General features: G+C 43.2%; 1 protein-coding gene across 6 annotated transcripts in view; it reads right to left on the bottom strand.

The window, feature by feature from the left end:
* LOC129830090 (protein NDRG3-like) overlaps positions 1 to 17,537 on the bottom strand; it is a 74,440-nt gene that overhangs the window by 20,040 nt on the left and 36,863 nt on the right. For 2 of the 6 annotated variants that reach the window (XM_055892310.1, XM_055892312.1), the window contains exon 1: positions 3,923 to 4,192. The exons of the other annotated variants lie outside the window; for them this stretch is intronic. In XM_055892310.1, coding sequence (XP_055748285.1) covers positions 3,923 to 3,982 — 60 coding nt within the window. In that variant the 5' untranslated portion in view covers positions 3,983 to 4,192. Of the gene's footprint in view, positions 1 to 3,922; positions 4,193 to 17,537 lie in introns of those variants that run through there. 6 annotated transcript variants of the gene reach the window in all.

Below are 17,537 nucleotides of genomic sequence, written 5' to 3'. Positions count from 1 at the left end.
AGGCAGTAGGGCCTGCCATCATTCACTTTGAACTGGACTGTGTGTTTACAGGCAGTAGGGCCTGCCATCATTCACTCTTAATGATTGTCTATGAAAAGCCAACTGACATTTATTCCTGATTATTATTTGACCATGCTGGTCATTTATGAACATTTTGAACATCTTGGCCATGTTCTGTTATAATCTCCACCCGGCACAGCTAGAAGAGGACTGGCCACCCCTCATAGCCTGGTTCCTCTCTAGGTTTCTTCCTAGGTTTTGGCCTTTCTAGGGAGTTTTTCCCAGCCACTGTGCTTCTACACCTGCATTGCTTGCTGTTTGGGGTTTTAGGCTGGGTTTCTGTACAGCACTTCGAGATATTAGCTGATGTACGAAGGGCTATATAAAATAAAAACTTTACTTGAAATCTTTGAACTGGACTGTGTGTTTACAGGCAGTAGGGCCTGTCATCATTCACTTTGAACTGGACTGTGTGTTTACAGGCAGTAGGGCCTGTCATCATTCACTTTGAACTGGACTGTGTGTTTACAGGCAGTAGGACCTGTCATCATTCACTTTGAACTGGACTGTGTGTTTACAGGCAGTAGGGCCTGTCATCATTCACTTTGAACTGGACTGTGTGTTTACAGGCAGTAGGGCCTGTCATCATTCACTTTGAACTGGACTGTGTGTTTACAGGCAGTTGGACCTGTCATCATTCACTTTGAACTGGACTGTGTATTTACAGGCAGTAGGGCCTGTCATCATTCACTTTGAACTGGACTGTGTGTTTACAGGCAGTAGGGCCTGTCATCATTCACTTTGAACTGGACTGTGTATTTACAGGCAGTAGGGCCTGTCATCATTCACTTTGAACTGGACTGTGTGTTTACAGGCAGTAGGACCTGTCATCATTCACTTTGAACTGGACTGTGTATTTACAGGCAGTAGGGCCTGTCATCATTCACTTTGAACTGGACTGTGTATTTACAGGCAGTAGGACCTGTCATCATTCACTTTGAACTGGACTGTGTGTTTACAGGCAGTAGGGCCTGTCATCATTCACTTTGAACTGGACTGTGTGTTTACAGGCAGTAGGACCTGTCATCATTCACTTTGAACTGGACTGTGTATTTACAGGCAGTAGGGCCTGTCATCATTCACTTTGAACTGGACTGTGTATTTACAGGCAGTAGGGCCTGTCATCATTCACTTTGAACTAGACTGTGTGTTTACAGGCAGTAGGGCCTGTCATCATTCACTTTGAACTGGACTGTGTATTTACAGGTAGTTGCAACAGCACGACTTTAGATCATTAGAACGCATTCGCCAAAAATCTAACATTATTCGTCAGATGCGCCGAATACAACAGGTGTAGACCTTACTGTAAAATGTTTACTTTCAAGCCCTTAACCAACAATGCAGTTAAGAAAATATTTCCAAAATAAACTAAAGTAAAAAATTTAATAAAAAAGTAGCACTATAAAATAACAATAACAAGGCTATTTCCAAGGGTCAATGTGCAGGGGTACAGGTTAGTCGAGGTCATTTGTACATGTAGGTAGGAGTAAAGTGACTATGCATAGATAACAGCGAGTAGCAGCAGTGTAAAAACAAAGAGGGGGGGGGGGGGGGGGCAGTTGCCAAACCAGGCAGTGATGCAACCAATCAGGATGCTCTCGATGGTCACAAAATAGACCTGAATGGATTTCTGTAAATACCACAGGAGTCCTCTTACATTTGGAACTTTACATTCCTATTGATCAAACAACCATGAAAAGGTAGGGGCTCTCTGCCTCAGTTATGCACATCAACAACAAGATCAACAACTAATGCTAGCCAGAGCAAGATGAGCTAAAATCTAACGAAGGAACATTAGATAAAACCTCAAACTTTTCCAGCTAGTTGGCTGTCAAAATTGCACTGATAAACAATGAGGAATTGTAGCCTACTCGTACTTCTGCATCCAGGCTAACTGGCTAAAGTTGTCTAGCTTGCTAGCTACTTCCAGACACAAATGAGAGAACACTCACTCTGACCATTTTACTCACCCTAGCAGAGCTGGTTAGGCTTTTTACATGTTATCTAGAGCGTTGGTGACTGACTATTACTTTTTTTGCCTACGTTTACTGACACTGTCATATTCATAGGGTGTTGCTTGTTTGGAAATTCATCAGATATTCTGCACTCTGGCACACTCAGACGAGAGTACTCTGAAATCGAAGTAGTGAATTTGCGAACACAAGAGATATGCTAACTGGATAAGTCATTCATGTTCTTGCTAGCTAACCAAATGACGCCTGCATCTCTAGCTGTGTATAGCCACCGAAAAACGATATGAGAAGAAAAATTCAGTCACCCACTCCTCCATTGACATGACATCCTCCTAGCAGTCAGCTAGCTAACTAACGTTACGCTCCGTGTTTTTGGCCTTCTATATAAATACGGTAGCCTATTAGCCACATTAAAACAGAATGTGATCATTGCCCTTGCTAGTTTGATCGTATTGACATTCCCAGTCTTAGTTACATTCGTCTGTTTTTGTCCAAAATATTGAGTCATTGAAACAGTGCATCCCAAATAGAGGCAACAAACAATGTACCAGGCCAGCTGTGATTTACCAAGACATGTATTGGTGAATTATATTAATCATGCATTAAACTGCATCCATCTATTCTGCCAACAATGCCTTAGTGTTCATCATGGAATGTTGAGTCAAATAGAAGCTAATTTTAGTTGGTTTTGTAGTATAAACTGGGAATTTGCTATGTTTAACTGATATTATGATTGTCTGTTTGATATCTGCAAAGTAGTTAAAACGCTATCAGTTCCACTTTAAAGAAAACACACACGCTGAACACTATTGGTTACCACGACAACACAGAGCCCACAGCCACAAAGTCATAATTATGACTAAACGCCACCCATTTCTACAATTTCTTCTTAAAATGTGATTTTAAACCTAACCCTAACCCCACTGCTAACCCTAAGCCTAACCCTAACTTTAAAAAAAGACAAAACTAGTTCCATATTACAAAATAACACTGTTCCATAATACAGAAAGAAAAGCAACATTGTCATCATATCAGTGGTATTGTTTGCAGAGCCACTTTGAGCTAAATGAGGAAGAAAGGTTCAAGGATGTCTCAGCAGGAGGCGAGGCAGGGTTCTGATTAACATTCAACAGTCTGCTCTGTGCCAACATTTGGCTACATCCCCCCGTAACCTGTGGCGAAAGAGAGAGACACAGGGAGGAGGAGAGATGGATAACGTGCAAATTATATGATAGGAGTCTGTTTCTCTCTTAGACTAGAGCTCCAGCCTCCCCAGTCTGGCCTGGCCACAGACAGGAGCACAGACACTGATCCCAGAAGAGGAAGGAACCAGTCTGGTCCAGTCCACACAGTGGCACCAGGCCGTGACTCCACAAGCAAGAAGCGCAGCCATTTAAAAAATAAACCTTGTCCCAGCTGGTGGTTAATTTCTCCTTTCTAAGAGAAATGCTGCACACCAAAAACATTCAGTGGGAATGGAAAACAAACCGAGCCCTATTTGTTTCCTGTAATTACAGGGAATGCAGAGAAGCAGAGGGCATTCATCTCAAAGGAGAGAGACCTTTCTCCTGTCCTCTAAATCGCACCCCTCCCAGTGCTGAACTCCCACCCTCACCACCATTCATCCACTCCACCTGCTGGGGTAAACAATGCTTGCAGTGGTACTGGCCCCAAAATTGCGAAGCAGGTTGTTCGTTCCCTCAGTCATACGCTCGCCCACATCGCCACAGTACCTAACACACCTTCACATGCCAGAGCAGAGAAAATCACACACACACCCGACAGCTTGCTTTTAGCTTTGTTAGCGCACAATCAACAGGCAGGCTACACGGTGACTGGCATATCAGTAAAACACAACCACACACACAAACCGACAAAGGACCACTCACCACTACACCAATGGTCGAACAGGCAATGGCAATCTGGTTGAGGTCCAGAACGGCTGTCATTTTGTCAGTAGAAGAGAGGAGTGCTGTCGGTCTGTCCCTGTGTTGTCTGAAAAGGGGCGGTGGTGGTGACGCTGGCAGCAGAGCGGAGAGGTGGCTGCAGGAGGGGGGCAGCAACAGAATGGAGCGCGGAGCCCACAAGGAACGACTGAAATGTTTGGTAGCAGCAGCTGGTCCCACCAAATGAGGGGAGGATAATGCCTTAGAGACGGAGAGGAGGGAAACTAAAGGAGCGAGCGAGGGAGAGGCACGTGTTAATGGGAGCTAGAGAGAGAGACGTGGAGGAGGTGTAGAGAAAGAAAGAAAGAGGGAGGGTGCGTTCCTCGCTGGGTAAGCGCAAAGCTCTCAGGGCCGTCTGGACGCTCAGCAACCCTCTAATTGGACTTAGAAGGTCAGATGGGCTGGTAGGAGGCGGGAGAGGGGTAAGGAAGGGGTGAGGAGGGCTGAACGAGTGTCAGGGAAAGGGCGGAGCTCACCAACCCTGACACACATCACCACAGCGTGTCAGAGGAAGAACACAGAAGAGGATCAATAAAATACCTGTGGATTGGCTGACATTGAACATCTGCCTAAACTATCAGGTTTAGGCATACTATGGTAATTACCTCACATAGAGTTGAAGTCGGAAGTTTACATGCACCTTAGCCAAATACAGTGGGGCAAAATAGTATTTAGTCAGCCACCAATTGTGCAAGTTCTCCCACTTAAAAAGATGAGGCCTGTAATTGTCATCATATGTACACTTCAACTATGACAGACAAAATGAGAAGAAAAAAATCCAGAAAATCACATTGTAGGATTTTTTATGAATTTATTTGCAAATTATGGTGGAAAATAAGTATTTGGTCAATAACAAAAGTTTCTCAATACTTTGTTATATACCCTTTGTTGGCAATGACAGAGGTCAAAGGTTTTCTGTAAGTCTTCACAAGGTTTTCACACACTGTTGCTGGTATTTTGGCCCATTCCTCCATGCAGATCTCCTCTAGAGCAGTGATGTTTAGGGGCTGTTGCTGGGCAACACAGACTTTCAACTCCCTCCAAAGATTTTCTATGGGGTTGAGATCTGGAGACTGGCTAGGCCACTCCAGGACCTTGAAATGCTTCTTACGAAGCCACTCCTTCGTTGCCCGGGCGGTGTGTTTGGGATCATTGTCATGCTGAAAGACCCAGCCACGTTTCATCTTCAATGCCCTTGCTGATGGAAGGAGGTTCGCAGTAGGTTTGGTGTTCTTTGGATGCAACTCAGCATTCTTTGTCCTCCAAACACAACAAGTTGAGTTGTTACCAAAAAGTTCTATTTTGGTTTCATCTGACCATATGACATTCTCCCAATCTTCTTCTGGATCATCCAAATGCTCTCTAGCAAACTTCAGACGGGCCTGGACATGTACTGGCTTAAGCAGGGGGACACGTCTGGCACTGCAGGATTTGAGTCCCTGGCGGCGTAGTGTGTTACTGATGGTAGGCTTTGTTACTTTGGTCCCAGCTCTCTGCAGGTCATTCACTAGGTCCCCCCGTGTGGTTCTGGGATTTTTGCTCACCGTTCTTGTGATCATTTTGACCCCACGGGGTGAGATCTTGCGTGGAGACCCAGATCGAGGGAGATTATCAGTGGTCTTGTATGTCTTCCATTTCCTAATAATTGCTCCCACAGTTGATTTCTTCAAACCAAGCTGCTTACCTATTGCAGATTCAGTCTTCCCAGCCTGATGCAGGTCTACAATTTTGTTTCTGGTGTCCTTTGACAGCTCTTTGGTCTTGGCCATAGTAGAGTTTGGAGTGTGACTGTTTGAGGTTGTGGACAGGTGTCTTTTATACTGATAACAAGTTCAAACAGGTGCCATTAATACAGGTAACGAGTGGAGGACAGAGGAGTCTCTTAAAGAAGAAGTTACAGGTCTGTAAGAGCCAGAAATCTTGCTTGTTTGTAGGTGACCAAATACTTATTTTCCACCATCATTTGAAAATAAATTCATTAAAAATCCTACAATGTGATTTTCTGGATTTTCCCCCCTCATTTTGTCTGTCATAGTTGAAATGTACCTATGATGAAAATTATAGGCCTCTCTCATCTTTTTAAGTGGGAGAACTTGCACAATTGGTGGCTGACTAAATACTTTTTTGCCCCACTGTAAATTTAAACTCAGTTTCACAATTCCTGACATTTAATTAAAGTAAAAACTCCCCGTCTTAGGTCAGATAAAATAAAGTGGTGATCCTAAGAAAGTGAGATGTCAGAATAATAGTAGAGAAAATAATTTATTTCAGCGTTTATTTCTTTCGCCACATTCCCAGTGGGTCAGAAGTTTACATACACTCAATTAGTATTTGGTAGCATTGCCATTAAATTGTTTAACTTGGGTCAAAGGTTTCGGGTAGCCTTCCACAAGCTTCCCACAATAAATTGGATGAATTTTGGCCCATTCCTCCTGACAGAGCTGGTGTAACTGAGTCAGGTTTGTAGGCCTCCTTGCTCGTACACACTTTTTCAGTTCTGCTCACAAATTTTCTATAAGATTGAGGTCAGGGCCTTGTGACAGCCACTCCAATACCTTGACTTTGTTGTCCTTAAGCCATTTTGCCACAACTTTGGAAGTATGCTTGGGGTCATTGTCCATTTGGAAGACCCATTGACATGTTGCTTCAATATATCCACAATTTTCCTCCCTAATGATGCCATCTATTTTATGAAGTGCACCAGTCCCCCCTGCAGCAAAGCACCCCAACAACATGATGCTGCCACCCCCATGCTTCACGGTTGGGATGGTGTTCTTCAGCTTGCAAGCATCCCCCTTTTTCCTCCAAACATAACGATGGTCATTATGACCAAACAGTTCTATTTTTCTTTCATCAGACCAGTGGACATTTCTCCAAAAAGTATGATCTTTGTCCACATGTGCAGTTGCAAACCATAGTCTGGCTTGTTTAATGGAGGTTTTGGAGCAGTGGCTTCTTCCTGGCTGAGCGGCCTTTCATGTTATATTGCTATAAGACTTGTTTTACTGTGGATATACTTTTGTACCTGGTTCCTCCAGCATCTTCAAAGTCCTTTGCTGTTGTTCTAGGATTGATTTGCACTTTTCTCACCAAAGTACGTTCATCTCTAGGAGACAGAACACGTCTCCTTCCTGAGCGGTATGACGGATGCGTGGTCCCATGGTGTTTATACTTGCGTACTATTGTTTGTACAGATGAACATGGTACATTCAGGCATTTGGAAATTGCTCCCAAGGATGAACCAGACTTGTGAAGATCTACAATTTTGTTTCTGAGGTCTTGGCTGATTTAAAAAAAAAATTCCCCATGATGTCAAGCAAAGAGGCACTGAGTTTGAAGGTAGGCCTTGAAATGCATCCACAGTTACACCTCCAACTGGCTCAAATGATGTCAATTAGCCTATCAGAAGCTTCGAAAGCCAAGACATTTTCAGGTATTTTCCAAGCTGTTTAAAGGCACAGTCAACTTAGTGTATGTAAACTTCTGACCCACTGGAATTGTGATACAGTGAATTATAAGTGAAATAATCTGTCTGTAAACAATTGTTGGGAAAATTACTTTTGTCATGCACAAAGTAGATGTCCTATCCAACTTGCCAAAACTTTAGTTTGTTATAAAATACATTTGTGGAGTGGTTGAAAAATGAGTTTATGTAAACTTCCGACTTCAACTGTAGATGTCTAATCCATTCCAATCCATCCAGTTCTTAGAAAAATGCCATGCTAGTGGTTGATCTGGAATGCCCTGTTAGTGGTTGATCTGGAATGCCCTGTTAGTGGTTGATCTGGAATGCCCTGTTAGTGGTTGATCTGGAATGCCCTGTTAGTGGTTGATCTGGAATGCCCTGTTAGTGGTTGATCTGGAATGCCCTGTTAGTGGTTGATCTGGAATGCCCTGTTAGTGGTTGATCTGGAATGCCCTGTTAGTGGTTGATCTGGAATGCCCTGTTAGTGGTTGATCTGGAATGCCCTGTTAGTGGTTGATCTGGAATGCCCTGTTAGTGGTTGATCTGGAATGCCCTGTTAGTGGTTGATCTGGAATGCCCTGTTAGTGGTTGATCTGGAATGCCCTGTTAGTGGTTGATCTGGAATGCCCTGTTAGTGGTTGATCTGGAATGCCCTGTTAGTGGTTGATCTGGAATGCCCTGTTAGTGGTTGATCTGGAATGCCCTGTTAGTGGTTGATCTGGAATGCCCTGTTAGTGGTTGATCTGGAATGCCCTGTTAGTGGTTGATCTGGAATGCCCTGTTAGTGGTTGATCTGGAATGCCCTGTTAGTGGTTGATCTGGAATGCCCTGTTAGTGGTTGATCTGGAATGCCATGTTAGTGGTTGATCTGGAATGCCATGTTAGTGGTTGATCTGGAATGCCATGTTAGTGGTTGATCTGGAATGCCATGTTAGTGGTTGATCTGGAATGCCATGTTAGTGGTTGATCTGGAATGCCATGTTAGTGGTTGATCTGGAATTGGGCCTTATTGTCAAATCTGCAGTGAACACTAGTTTAGCTGTATGTTCACACGACACGCAAATATAGAAAATGCACTGTACACCCCCCCCCCGAACATAGGTTTTCTTCAACATTTATTCATTTCAGGCCCAGTGCAGTCAAAAACATGATTGTCTTGTGTTTTATATATATTCTGACACAAGGTTGGATTAATACTGTGAAAATGATGATAATACCCTTTGTGTAAGTGCTGTTTGAATAGTTTTGGTGGGATGGAGTTTTGGCAAGCTGTAAATTAGTTAATAGACCAATAAGAATGTTTCAAACCTCTGCCAATAACAGCTAGTTTCCCCTCCTCACAAAGACCACTCCCAGACAGTCCTAACTAAATTATGGCTTGAAAAATTGCTCTTTGCTAAGAAGCCATTTGTTGCTTGTTGAAGATTTTAATTGAAAATAAAAAATAAAATATGCATCACACTCAGGTACTTAATTGTAACCCAGAAATGAATAGATAGAGATAATAATGGCTGCATGGGACTTACATATTTAGGCCTATTGAACAGTAGGTAGCATAATGTTCTGCTGAAAGAATAAAATTCAAACAATAGCCTAAATTGACACTTGCTCATGTTTTTGTGAAAATGCACTGTACAATTAGGCTACTTTGCCCTTGAACAATTTATTGAACAATTCGATTTTTCATGAGCATTTAGGCCTATTCATTTGAAAGGTTTATTGAACAGTTAGCCGCCTATTATTTTGCTGAAACTAAACAAAATGTGAAAAAATACATCTTGTAAGCTGACTGCCTGTATGGGCTAATACCTTACAGCAGCATTATAATAATACAAAATAAAATGAACATAACACAAACGTTGTGAAAATCTAAGTACCCACTGTCTAGTTATGAGGCTAGAATTGCCTACTCTGTCTTACTTTCTTTTGCAGCCTTGTTGAGAAACAGAATAGCATCCACTGTGCCGTGTTTTAGTCGGTACGCGTACAGTTAGGCCCTAAAGCTTTGGCTTGTGCACTAATGCCAGATAAATATAATAAAAGAAAAACTTCAATGTAGCCTATAGATATGAATTGCACAAGAATGATATATTAATGGATTTTTTTTATGCATTGTTTTCTTTTTATTCAAATATAATATTTCATGACCCTAAACTAGTACACACCATCCCTTTATTTTTGAAGGCAGGGGCTTTGTTCGAAGCCTGGTTGCCAACTGAGGAGCCTGGGCAGGGCTGGGTTTAATCCTCAGTCGGTTCATGGGGAAAAGTCTGTCTGCTCTGCCTCCCAGGCCTGCAGCCCCAGCACAGAGATGGAGGGAGCGTTAGCTCAGCATGAAAATGGGGGGGGATTACCTGCAGATTTGGGACGTTAAGACGATGTCTTTCTCAGCCAGCCAGCTCTCCGGACCTTGTTCCTTGTCTGCCATGTGCACTCAGTTTCTTTGTCCACACTGTTCTGTATCAGAGGGTAATCCAGCCAGCCAGTAGGACCATCAGTGTTTGTGGCCCATTGTTCCATTATGGCCCATTTTCAATTTGGTGTTTTTCAGCAATAAATGTCAGGAGAGCCTACAACATAACGTATTCATTAAAAGGGAAGAATAAAGTCTACTTAATCTCTAGTAAACTTATCATTGTGATGGCAGTTTATTTCAGAACCAATTTGCACTAACAGGCTGTGATTTAACCATAGGCTCTGATGGATGATATCTTTCACCATCTCCTAAACTTTAGACTCTAGTCTAGAGACAAGAAACTGAAGATGGACTACACACACACAAAGCCCTGTGTCAGAAATAGCTCTGATAACATTAGTAACAAATGGATTTGGAGGGCAAGATTAGGGCCGATTCAGGTCAGGGAATGCAGCCCAAACCATATCCCAAACTGGGTCAGTGCCATTTTTGCTACCTAGACCCAACCCTGGGATCCTTGGCTGCCATGGCCACTCTGGCCTGAAGTAAGCTAATCATGCACCACAGCCTTGGAGGCTGGGGAGGACAGATAAACCCCAAATAAGAGCAGGTTCCTGGAGTTAGAACAATCTTAATCTTAAGTAAAGTGGCAGTCCTGGAATCACACAACAAATGTTAGATAACACTTTGTCCAAGTGGAATGTTAATGAACCATGCCAGGCTAACTTTGTCTTAAAGACAGCTGTACGTACTACCTACTTGACCTGGAAGTTTTTAAGACAGCGTAAATGACCCTGAACAGTCTACAACTGTGTAGATCACTTGGCCAGGCTCTGAGCAGACTTGCACCATTGACATTTGATAGCTTCTAAAGCGGAGATCTAAAAGGTGGAGTTCTTTGATGTCTGTCTGTGAGCGTACTTCAAGCTTCTTGACAGGAAACACCTGCCTTATAGTGACATTACTGTGAGGGGGAGAGGGTATCCCTGCAAATGAGGGTTCCCTGAGCCACATACAGCCCCCTCTCTGCAGGGTACATGCTTTGTGCACATCGAGGGTGTGGGAGAGACTAAAACCAGGTGTTTTGTGCAATGCGAGCAGGTTGGCTTCTAGTTTACAACTGCTAACTGTCATGATCAGCCAACAAACTGTCAACTCGTTGTTGTGTACAGTACTGAACTATCAGCTCAAAAAGAGACAAGAAAGAGTAACTTCATGTCTGCATAGAAAAATGTCTTTAGAAAATTGCAGTTCAGGGCATCAGCCTAAGAGGGCGCTACATACTTACTTATTACCATAAGATAGTGAGTTGTACATTTTCCATATCGACCAATGTGGTTACACTAACCTGTGTATTCATCTACCCCTCCTCTCCATTACCACACTCTCCTCCCCACCACCCCTGATGGCCGTGTTGGGATATAAATACCCTGACCCTCCAAAAATTACCCCTTCACAATAAATCTGTCTCTTGGCGAGCGGGCGCCCAACATCTGTCGTAAGGAGTCAGGACCCTGCCCTTACGCTGGTCATCTAGGTCACAGAACACCAGGGGAGACCGCATGACCGACCTATAGGAAAAACACTGAGAGGACATGATAAGGAAGGTTGTCGTCAGCACTGTATACTTTATTTCCAGGCTTTGTGCCAGTCAGAGTGCCCATTGTAATGCCCTATGTTGAAAACAGACAGACCACATGACATGCCAGGGTGGAGGATAGGATGGTGTCAAGCAGTCACATCAATAACATCAACGAGTAGGCTAACCCCGAACAAAAACAAACCAAAGCCAAAATATTGCTTACACATGGCCAGTCAAGGACACCATCAAACTAAAGAACACTTGTCATGGTTAAAGCAAAGAAATGTTGAATTCAGCTCCGTCAGCAATAATTAATTATATCAACTGATGGTTTTGCAGTTCTATACCCTTGCTCCCTGGGGTTTAGTCAGAGACTCATACGTGTGCTAATGATGCCATCTTCTGGAGGCCAATCACTGGTGCTTTGAGGTACACTAATATTACACTATTTCCACTCAATCACTGGACTGGAAAAATAACATCTCTAATGTGTCAAGAATAGAGTTAAGAGGATTGCCATGACAACCATGCCTTTTTATGTTTTGTGACAGACAAAATGGTGAATGGTGATGCACTGCCTGTTTCCATTATCATAACCAGAACTCAGTCCACCTAACGACAGCCCAGTTGAACCTAATGCTCTCCTGGAGACCCATGGGGCGGCACACAATTGGCCCAGGGTCGTCCGGGTTAGGGGAGGGTTTGACCGGCAGGGATGTCCTTGTTCCATCGCACACTAGTGATTCTTATGGCGGGCCGGGCGCAAGACTGGAACTACCAATTGGATACCACGAAAATTGGGGAGAAAAAGAGGTAAGAGTTAAAAAAGAAAGAAAAGGCAAACAGAACACACACCGAGAACATTGTCCTTTATTCCATCCTAAACCCATGTTCATACTTTCCATTTCTCCCTCCTAACCATGATGGATAGAAGACCAAATTAAGTGACCGAGTACAGCAACCTATTTCCAACCCCTCTGTACGGTTATAAAAATAGGGAAATATTCTTAGGTGTAATGAGGGAAAATGAGGAGAGGGTGGATTGGCCAAGGGTTGTAAAGGGTCGGAAAGTTTCCGGAAATTTTCCATGGGAAGTTAAGCCCTGGAATTTTGCTTAAATTCAACAAAAACAAGTGAGCTTATAACAGTGAACCTTCTTTGTGGGATACACATAAGGCAATTATAGGTCTTGTGGCATATTTTGGTTAAACTATCTCCAATTCAATGGAATTGCAGCCCTCTGCATGTACAGTGCATTCTTCCATTACATGTACAGCTGATTCTCAAGATCTTGCACACAAATGAGATGCTATTGAGCCCACACTACGACACTGTCTGAGCCAAGGACTACAAGCTTTCTGGTAAGTTTTGATTACCATACTGGGTGGGGTGAATATAGTATATAAACTCAGCAAAAAAAGAAACTGATCTTTTTCAGGACCCTGTCTTTCAAAGATAACTCGTAAAAATCCAAAACACTTCCCAGATCTTCATTGTAAAGGTTTTAAACACTGTTTCCCATGCTTGTTCAATGAACCATAAACAATTAATGAACAGCACCTGTGGAACTGCTTACAGACGGTAGGCAATTAAGGTCACAGTTATGAAAACTTAGGACACTAAAGAGGCCTTTCTACTGACTCTGAAAAACAGCAAAAGAAAGATGCCCAGGGTCCCTGCTCATCTGCGTGAACGTGCCTTAGGCATGCTGCAAGGAGGCATGAGGACTGCAGATGTGGCCAGGGCAATAAATTGCAATGTCCATACTGTGAGACGCCTAAGACAGCGCTACAGGGAGACAGGACGGACGGCTGATCGTCCTTGCAGTGGCAGACCACATGTAACAACACCTGCACAGGATCAGTACATCCAAACATCACACCTGCGGGACAGGTACAGGATAGTAACAACAACTGCCCGAGTTACACCAGGAATGCACAATCCCTCCATCAGTGCTCAGACTGTCCGCAATAGGCTGAGAGAGGCTGGACTGAGGGGCTTGTAGGCCGCTTGTAAGGCAGGTCCTCACCAGACATTACTGGCAACAACGTCGCCTATGGGCACAAACCCACCGTCGCTGGACCAGACAAGACTGGCAAAAAGTGCTCTTCACTGACGAGTCGCGGTTTTGTCTCACCGGGGGTGATGGTCGCATTCACGTTTATCGTCGAAGGAATGAGCGTTTCACCGAGGCCTGTATTCTGGAGCGGGATCGATTTGGAGGTGGAGGTCATGGTCTGGGGCGGTGTGTCACAGCATCATCCGACTGAGTTTGCCTGCAATGACAACAATCTCAACGCTGTGCGTTACAGGGAAGACATCCTCCTCCCTCATGTGGTACCCTTCCTGCATCTCATCCTGACATGACAATGCCACCAGCCATACTGCTCGTTCTGTGTGTGATTTCCTGCAAGACAGGAATGTCAGTGTTCTGCCATGGCCAGCGAAGAGCCCAAATCTCAATCCCATTAAGCACGTCTGGGACCTGTTGGATCGGAGGGTGACATGGAATTGTATTGTTTTTTATTACAGTTAAAAAAAAAATATCTTTACAGGAAAATGCCATGGGTACTATCTGATGTGTGGAGACATTTCACTGCAGCTAATGTAGAAGAAAAAGCTGTGTACGTTTGCAAATACTGTGCCAAAACATTTGTTGAAGAACTCAACAAAGATGCAGAATCATCTGGCCAAGTGCATAAAGTTCCCTCAGCGCTCACAACAAGCAACCTCTGACAAAAGTCCCTCTACTTCTATTTGAGGTGAAAATGATGAATCAGACACCTTATCGACAACAACAGCTCATGGTCCTCCTGGAATCAGAAGTTTTTTGACTCAATGGAGGAACTTAGTCAGAGAAATGCTGATGAATGTCTTGCTTGAGCTTAGTATGCAACTGGTTCACCTCTGATGTTCACAGGCAATGTGTTTTGGAAATGATTTCTGAATGTTCTTCACCCAGCATACACCCCTCCAACTAGACATGCTTTATCTACTAATTTGCTGGATGCAGAGTTTAACAGAGGTCAAGTGAAGGTCAAGCAAGTCACAGAAAAAGCTGACTGTATTGCAATCATCTCTGATGGGTGGTCGAATGTTTGTGGGCAATGTAACGGCTTTGACTTGAGGTTATTTATAGGGGTGCCAGGTAGGTTGTGCCTACCAGAGAAAACATTGGTGTTTGGTTTTGGTTTGGGCTGAATGAGAGGGGAATGAGTCAGAGGTCTGCCAGCAGCCATGGGCTCGTGATGCGCGGTCATGAAAAAGTTACCTCTCGTTCCATTGCTTTCCCACAGACAAATGAATTCTCCGGTTGGGACATTATTGAACATTTATGATAAAAACATCCTAAAGATTGATTCTATACATCGTTTGATTTGTTTCTACGAACAGTAATATAACTTTTTGGAATTTTCGTCCGACATTTCCGCTGCACTTGAGTTTCGATTTGTTTACCAAACGCCCTAACAAAAGGAGGAATTTGGACATAAATGATGGACTTTATGGAACAAATCAAACATTTATTGTGGAACTGGGATTCCTGGGAATGCATTCTGACAAAGATCAAAGGTAAGTGAATATTTATAATGCTATTTCTGACTTATGTTGACTCCAACATGGCGGATATCTTCTTGGGTTGTGTATATCGTCTGAGAGCCGTACTCAGATTATTGCATGGTTTGCTTTTTCCGAAGAAAAAAAATGAAGTATATCTTTAAATCTGTGAATAACACTTGTATCTTTTATTAACGTTTATTATGAGTATTTCTGTGATTTGATGTGGCTCTGTGCAAATTCACGGGATGTTTTGGAGGCAAAGCCAAATGTAAACTGAGGTTTTTTGGATATAAATATGAACTTGATCGAACAAAACATACATGTATTGTGTAACATGTTGTCCCGGGAGCGTCATCTGATGAAGAATATCAAAGGTTAGTGATTATTTTTATCAATATTTCTGCTTTTTGTGACTCCTCTCTTTGCGTGGAAAATCTCTGTATGCTTTCTGTGACTAGTTGCTGACCTTACATAATGATATGTTCTGCTTTCGCCGAAAAGCTTTTTTGAAATCGGACACTGTGGTTGGATTAACGAGAATTTTATCTTTAAAACGGTGCCTAATACTTGTATGTTTGAGAAAATTGAATTATGAGATTTCTGTTGATTGAATTTGGCGCCCTGCAATTTCATTGGCTGTTGGCGAGCGGAACCCCAGTCCTAGACAGGTTAATATTGGGAAAGTTGAAAAATAAATATAGTAGGTCTAGCCTGTAGAAAGTTGATGGGAACCTCGTCTTTCTATTAGCGGCCATCAATCGGTTTTCTCAAGCAATTGCAGCCTATAGAAATGTAGAGCAACATGAGCTCATGGGCTGTTTGATGACATTTTTGAATACATTTGCATTGATGTCAGAGTGATTAGAGGAACAAAAGAGTGCTGAGTACAAGGAAGTTAGCAAGTTTGGTAGGGTACTAATGATCAGCATCAGAGCTTGGAGAAACCTAATCACTATCAAATCAAATTTTATTGGTCACATACACATGGTTAGCAGATGTTATTGCGAGTATAGCTAAATACTTATGCTCCTATATCAATCAAGTTTATTTTATATAGCCCTTCGTACATCAGCTAATATCTCGAAGTGCTGTACAGAAACCCAGCCTAAAACCCCAAACAGCAAGCAATGCAGGTGTAGAAGCACGTCCGACAGTGCAGCAGTATCTAACAATTCCACAACAAGACCTAATACACACATTCTAATAAAGGAACGGGATGAGAAGTATAAAATATATGGACGAGCAGTGACAAAGATGCAAAAGATAGTAAAGAATAGATAGTGAATGATACAGTATACAGTGCATACATACGAGATGAGTAATGCAAGATATGTAAACATTCTTAAAGTGGCATTATTAAAAAGTGACTATTGTTCCATTTATTAAAGCAGCCAATGATCTCAAGTCTGTAGGTAGTCAGCAGCCTCTCTGTGCAGGTGGTGGCTGTTGAACAATCTGATGGCCTTGAGATAGAAGCTGTTTTTCAATCTCTCTGTCCCAGCTCTGATGCACCTGAACAGATAGTGGCTCGGCTAGTTATTGTCCTTGATTATCTTTTTTGCCTTCCTGTGACATCGGGTGTTGTAGGTGTCCTGGAGGGCAGGTAGTTTGCCCCCGGTGACGCATTGTGCAGACCACACCACCCTCTGGAGAGCCCTGCGGTGCAGTTGCCGTATTGTGACTAAACGGTCATGTGGAATTTGACTGCCTTCACGACTCGTGACTGCCAGTGTGGTGGTAATACGGTCACCCCTCATCCATAGGGCAGGCGTTGCCATGACGTCCTTGCTCTCTGCTGGCGAGACGAGGAGTAGACAACAGAGAATGCTCTATTGAGCACACTGAAAATTCAACGTAGCTCCCTACCTGCTGCTATATTTAGCTCCAGCCCTTGATGGGATTGGCAACTTGCAAGGCGGTTTATTTTCTGTTCCATTAATGCCTGGGTCTGTCTGTCTCGGAAATCGTGAAGATGAGGTAGACCTTGAAGTAAATGGTGCTTCAGAAGCCAGCTGAGGCGCAGGATGTTAATTTAGGAAGCCGAATAGCACTGAAGGACTGGGAGAGGAGAGTCATTAACGGAATGAGATCCAGCAAGGCTTCTCTCAAGGCCTCTGCAGGCGGCTGGGTTAGCTGTATTACACTGCAACGCCTCAGGGTTGTTAGGATTCAGTGAATACATCCACTGTCTAATAACAGCAATCTACAGCACACCAACCCAGCGGACCCAAGTGGTGGCTGAGCTAACAACATACAGCGCCCCTGTCAAATCTCCCACAAGTATTGCTTGGCCAATCAATCACCAATCAGAGAAGTGTCTTACAAGGTCGCATGAGAGGAGAGAGTGTGTGCGTGGAAATAAGTCAACCATGTATCATAAGGAGAAGGAAACAAAGCTAACTATCAGCTAGATAGATGCACATTACAATAGCTGTTCACACAGGCAGCCAAATTCTGATATTTTCCCCTATTTTTGGCAAAAGAGCTGATCTGACTGGGCAAAACACCAATTAGTCAAAAAAGATCAGAATTGGGC

The sequence above is a fragment of the Salvelinus fontinalis genome, chromosome 31 (assembly GCF_029448725.1).
Source record: "Salvelinus fontinalis isolate EN_2023a chromosome 31, ASM2944872v1, whole genome shotgun sequence".
NCBI lineage: Eukaryota > Metazoa > Chordata > Actinopteri > Salmoniformes > Salmonidae > Salvelinus > Salvelinus fontinalis.
This window is presented reverse-complemented; position numbering and strand designations above follow the sequence as displayed.